At 45.7% G+C, this 4,303-nt stretch overlaps 1 protein-coding gene across 1 annotated transcript; it reads right to left on the reverse strand.

Annotated features, from left to right (window-relative positions):
- Positions 1-405: 405 nt before the first annotated feature.
- On the reverse strand, positions 406-3,161 carry LOC123184278 (probable amidase At4g34880). The gene is made up of 5 exons (XM_044596425.1): positions 2,643-3,161; positions 2,333-2,547; positions 1,603-1,842; positions 980-1,178; positions 406-843 (listed from the first exon to the last, which is right to left on the reverse strand). The coding sequence occupies exons 1-5, from the start codon at positions 3,159-3,161 to the stop codon at positions 487-489; spliced, it is 1,530 nt and encodes a 509-aa protein (XP_044452360.1). The 3' UTR covers positions 406-486.
- Between the last annotated feature and the right edge of the window lie 1,142 nt (positions 3,162-4,303).

Genomic DNA, 4,303 nt, shown 5'->3' on the forward strand with positions numbered 1-4,303 from the left:
GCAGCAAATTGGTCGGTGGTTAATAAAAATGTCAACTCCATTTGTCTGAACAAATTTCGCCCGGTTGGTTCGAGTTGTTGTGAAAATATATGCGGCTACAGTTGGATGGCTGCCTCCCGCATCCGTGTCCGTGGACTGATCCCCCTGTCCGCGGATGGATGCGGGAGGATTTTTGTGGGTTTCCATTGAAGATGCCCTTAGCACTTTCCATATGTCGGACCATCGTTTGAAAGATGCTCCCTGAGCGGGAATCCTATGAAAATTGGGGCCCGAAGTATCCCGTGTTTTGGGCGTTCGGCGTCGTCTTCCTTTTCTTGGGCCTATGATGAATGCGTGGAAGGTGAGACAAAGATGAAGGCCCCACACCCAACTATAATGTTTACCGACTACTACTAGTTTGTGAAAAATGATTACACCATAGACATGCATAAATATTGTGACACGAAAATAAACAAGTCCATACACAACCTTTCCGCGTTGTCAGTTCTATGGTAAGAATGTGGGCATCTTTCTGGCCATGGTAACATGCTCGAAGGCATACGCCATTTCGATCAGCCTCGGTTCATACCCTCTCAGCCCGCTAAAGCAAAGACCAAACGGCACCCCCAGCTTGCCGTACCCTGCCGGCACGGTGATGGCCGGCAAGCCGTCGATGGCGAGCACCGAGGATGCTGCATTATTAGGTGTCGCTATGGCGTCTAGCTCGTGCTCCCTCATCAACTTCTTCAACCCGTTGGCGGACAGCTTATTTAACTGACTGATCGCCTCTCGCTCCAAGGCACCGATGCCCGTCGTGTTCTCAGCCACCAGGAATATGGTTTGACCATTTTCCTTCATGTTTTCCTACAAGGCATGGAATTATCACAAGATAAGTTGCACTTGTTTCTCAAAAGGCTAAACAGGTCACTATAAAGGAAATATGCATCATAATGAGAAACAAATACATGAAAAGTAATAATTAACTCTAAATCAAGCTGACCTCAACAGGATGTGCATTGTTGAAAGCTATGATCTCTGCAAGCGACCGAACTGGGGAATATAATAAGTTTGACAGATAGGAGTTGAGGCTTAACTTGAACTCTGCTGGTAATGCGATCAGTTGGCCATTGTTTTGGAAATCCAATAGGACACTTAAATTCTCTATGTCAAGGTTCTCAATCACGATTGCTCCTTGTTTCCTTCAAACCAAACAAAAATATACAAGTTGATGTGACATGGCACCATATATGGCATATGTTTCCATTTCCCCAAACTAAAGTAGCAATAATTAGGTGCATTGTGCCTCTAAAAATGAAGAGGACAAATATTTCACTTTATGATAAAAATAAATATAATGAAATTAGCTAAGTAGTACTCTATCCATATGGGTTGACAAGGCTGATTTCAGTCATCAGTTCAACTTGTTTAAGTTTGACTGAATTTATAAAAAGAAGCATATACGATTTAAGGAAAAATACAATATGAACATATATTTCATGATTGATTTACATTGATTTCATACTGTAAATATTGATATTTTTCTCAATAAAATCAAAGAAACTTAAAAAAGGCGTGACTCAACAAAAATCGAATGATCCTTGTAAACCCAGACAGAAGAAGTACCTCATTGTGCTGAGATGTCGCTCGTAGACCATTTGTTGCGCCGTCCCATTTGGGAAGTTGAAGAAACCATTAGGAACGCCTATTCTCTTCCCTCTAAGGCCATCTTTTTTCAAGAACTGCATGTATCCACCACGAGGGATGTACTTGGAAGCTTGCATCGTGGCAATAGCGTCGAGAGCATCATAGCCGACGATGGCGTCCAGCACGTGGACTGCATCAGCCACCGTGCGGCAAATCGGCCTGTTGTTCATAAAATGTCAATTCCATTTGTTTAACATGGTGTAAATTTCTTTGGCAAATCAGTGCAGATAAAACAACAGCCATGAGTTTGAGCTGCGCATCGTAAAAATAAAGCAAAAGAATGTTGTATCTACAGGAATAAAAAAATCTAAAGCGCATTTAAGGGTAATACGTTGATAGAAAACAACATGACCCTTGTAACAAAATGTCGGTGTTTAGGTTTGCTTGTGAATGTATACTACCAACATATACATTGCTTTAAGATGATCAGGAATAATAAAGTGAATATGCAGGGAAATCAAAATAAAGAGACATGACAATCATTTGCACGAATAAAAGAGCACCTAGCTAGTACTGTATATTATATTGGCAATGTGAAGCTGGTGGAATAAAAGATCACAAGGCTTTGATACGATCCACAAGGTTTGAATAGAGGCCACGTGACTATTTCAACTCAACGATTGTTGAACAATATTTTAATCACACTAACCCGATAGTGTCTTGGCGTGGTGTGATGGGAATAACCCCAGCCCGGCTGGTCAACCCCACCGTGGGCTTGATCCCCACCACCGAGTTCAGCGACGCCGGGCAGAGTATCGAGCCGTCCGTCTCGGTCCCCAGCGTCACCGCCGCCATGCTCGCCGACGCCGCGATCGCCGACCCCGTGCTCGACCCACACGGCGTCGCCGACAGCACGTAGGGGTTCTACACGAAAGCGAGAGACGAAGACGATCATACTGTTATTCATTACAAAGGACCCATTAACTGAAACTAGAAGGATTTAAGGCGTGTTTAGTTACCCTTCCCTTGCCGCCGCGGGCACTCCAGCCGCCGCCCGAGAAGCTGCGGAAGTTGGCCCACTCGTCCATGTTCGCCTTGCCGAGCACCACGGCCCCGGCGCGCCGCAGCCTGCGCACCACGCCGGCGTCCCGCCTCACCACGGAGCCGAGCATCGCGAACGACCCGGCCGTCGTGTTAAGCGCGTCGCGCGTGGCGATGTTGTCCTTGAGCAGGACAGGCACGCCGTGCAGCGCGCCGATGGCTCGACGGCGGCGGCCGGAGCAGCGCTCCGCGTCCGCACGGGCCGCCTGCCGGAGCGCGTCTGGGTTGACCTCGATGACGGCGTGCAGCAGCGGGTTGAGGCGGCTGATGCGGTCGAGGTAGAACCGGACGAGCTCCATGGAGGTGAGGCTCCCGTTGTTGAAGCCGAGCTGGATGCTGGCCACGGTTGCCTCCTCGATCTGGAAGCCATGGGCACCGGGGAGCTCGAGGACGAGCACGAGGGCGGCGACGAGGACTGCCACGAGCGGCCGAGGCATCCTGGAGCGCGTGGAAATGCGCTCAGCTCAGCTCAAGCTAGCTGCCCCGAAATGTGGAGTCCTTGGATTTTTCTTCTCACTTTGTATCGTGCGATGGACTCCAATTGGCAAATCATATACAAGCAAGCAAGCGCACATGCTGCAACGCGCAGTGTCTATTTGTTTTTTTATCTTTGTTTAGTTATTTGAGATGGTCTTGGCACTTTGATACTTTATTCATTTTATAAGAAATGGCTATTATGCATCGCTTGATGCAGAGTCCGGAGGCAATCCTTCTTTTCGAAAAAAGGAAGAAGAACGTCTATGATTCAGTCAAATTGTCAAAAAAATTATGGGACGACGTCAATACAATGGTCCTACTGCTTCCGTGGATAATGTGATCAAAACTGTCATACAGAAATCATACCAGAAGTGTTGTATGTGTATCACGGTTCATCAATAATTACAAAACTACTTCGCATACGATATTTAGCTATGATTTCTTTACAATAGTCAATCTAATGGTCATGCTGTGCTTTCATTTATTCATGAATGATATGATCATAACTGTTGTACAAAAGTCGTACCAGAAGTGTCCTATATGTAGCATGGTTCATACTCATCAACTTGAAAAAGCTGACCACACCAACCGCGTGGTTTGAGATAGTCATAACATGGTATGACGTTGGATTATGATACCATATGTTTCTTTCTAATCTGTGATTGGCTATTTTGCCATGTGGCCAGGAAACGTTTCTTTTGGTTTTTTTCCCTTCATCGCTATTTCTGATGACTAAAATATGCTCAATGCAATCTCACACATTCCATTATTAGTGATTAAGTAGATTAGTGTATGTGCGTTCAACAGGGATGTATATACTTTAGTGGATTCGCCAACTGTGACTAATGTATGATTCTAGCTTTATAATTCACTCTTCTTCTTCTTTCTCCACCCACTATCTCTGCCTCTCCGCCATAGAAATACAAGCCCGCCATCCTCTCCCACTGGCGCAGAGCTCACAAGCCATCCACCCCATCTTGGTATACCCACACTTTGATTTTCAAACATGTAATCATGCAATTATGTTATATTTCAACATGGTGCGTTTTCTTGGCTTGGCATGTCTGCAATTTTTTATTGCATGTAGAGCTCTCTCTCTCTC

Source organism: Triticum aestivum, chromosome 2A (assembly GCF_018294505.1).
Source record: "Triticum aestivum cultivar Chinese Spring chromosome 2A, IWGSC CS RefSeq v2.1, whole genome shotgun sequence".
Classification (NCBI taxonomy): Eukaryota; Viridiplantae; Streptophyta; class Magnoliopsida; order Poales; family Poaceae; genus Triticum; species Triticum aestivum.

Coding starts and splice junctions, on each gene's coding strand:
- LOC123184278 (XM_044596425.1), bottom strand. CDS start 3,161: ATGCCTCGGCCGCTCGTGGCAGTCCTCGTCGCCGCCCTCGTGCTCGTC. Junction 2,548..2,642: donor CCCGCGGCGGCAAGGGAAGG/GTAACTAAACAC, acceptor GCTTTCGTGTAG/AACCCCTACGTGCTGTCGGC. Junction 1,179..1,602: donor CGACATCTCAGCACAATGAG/GTACTTCTTCTG, acceptor TTTGGTTTGAAG/GAAACAAGGAGCAATCGTGA.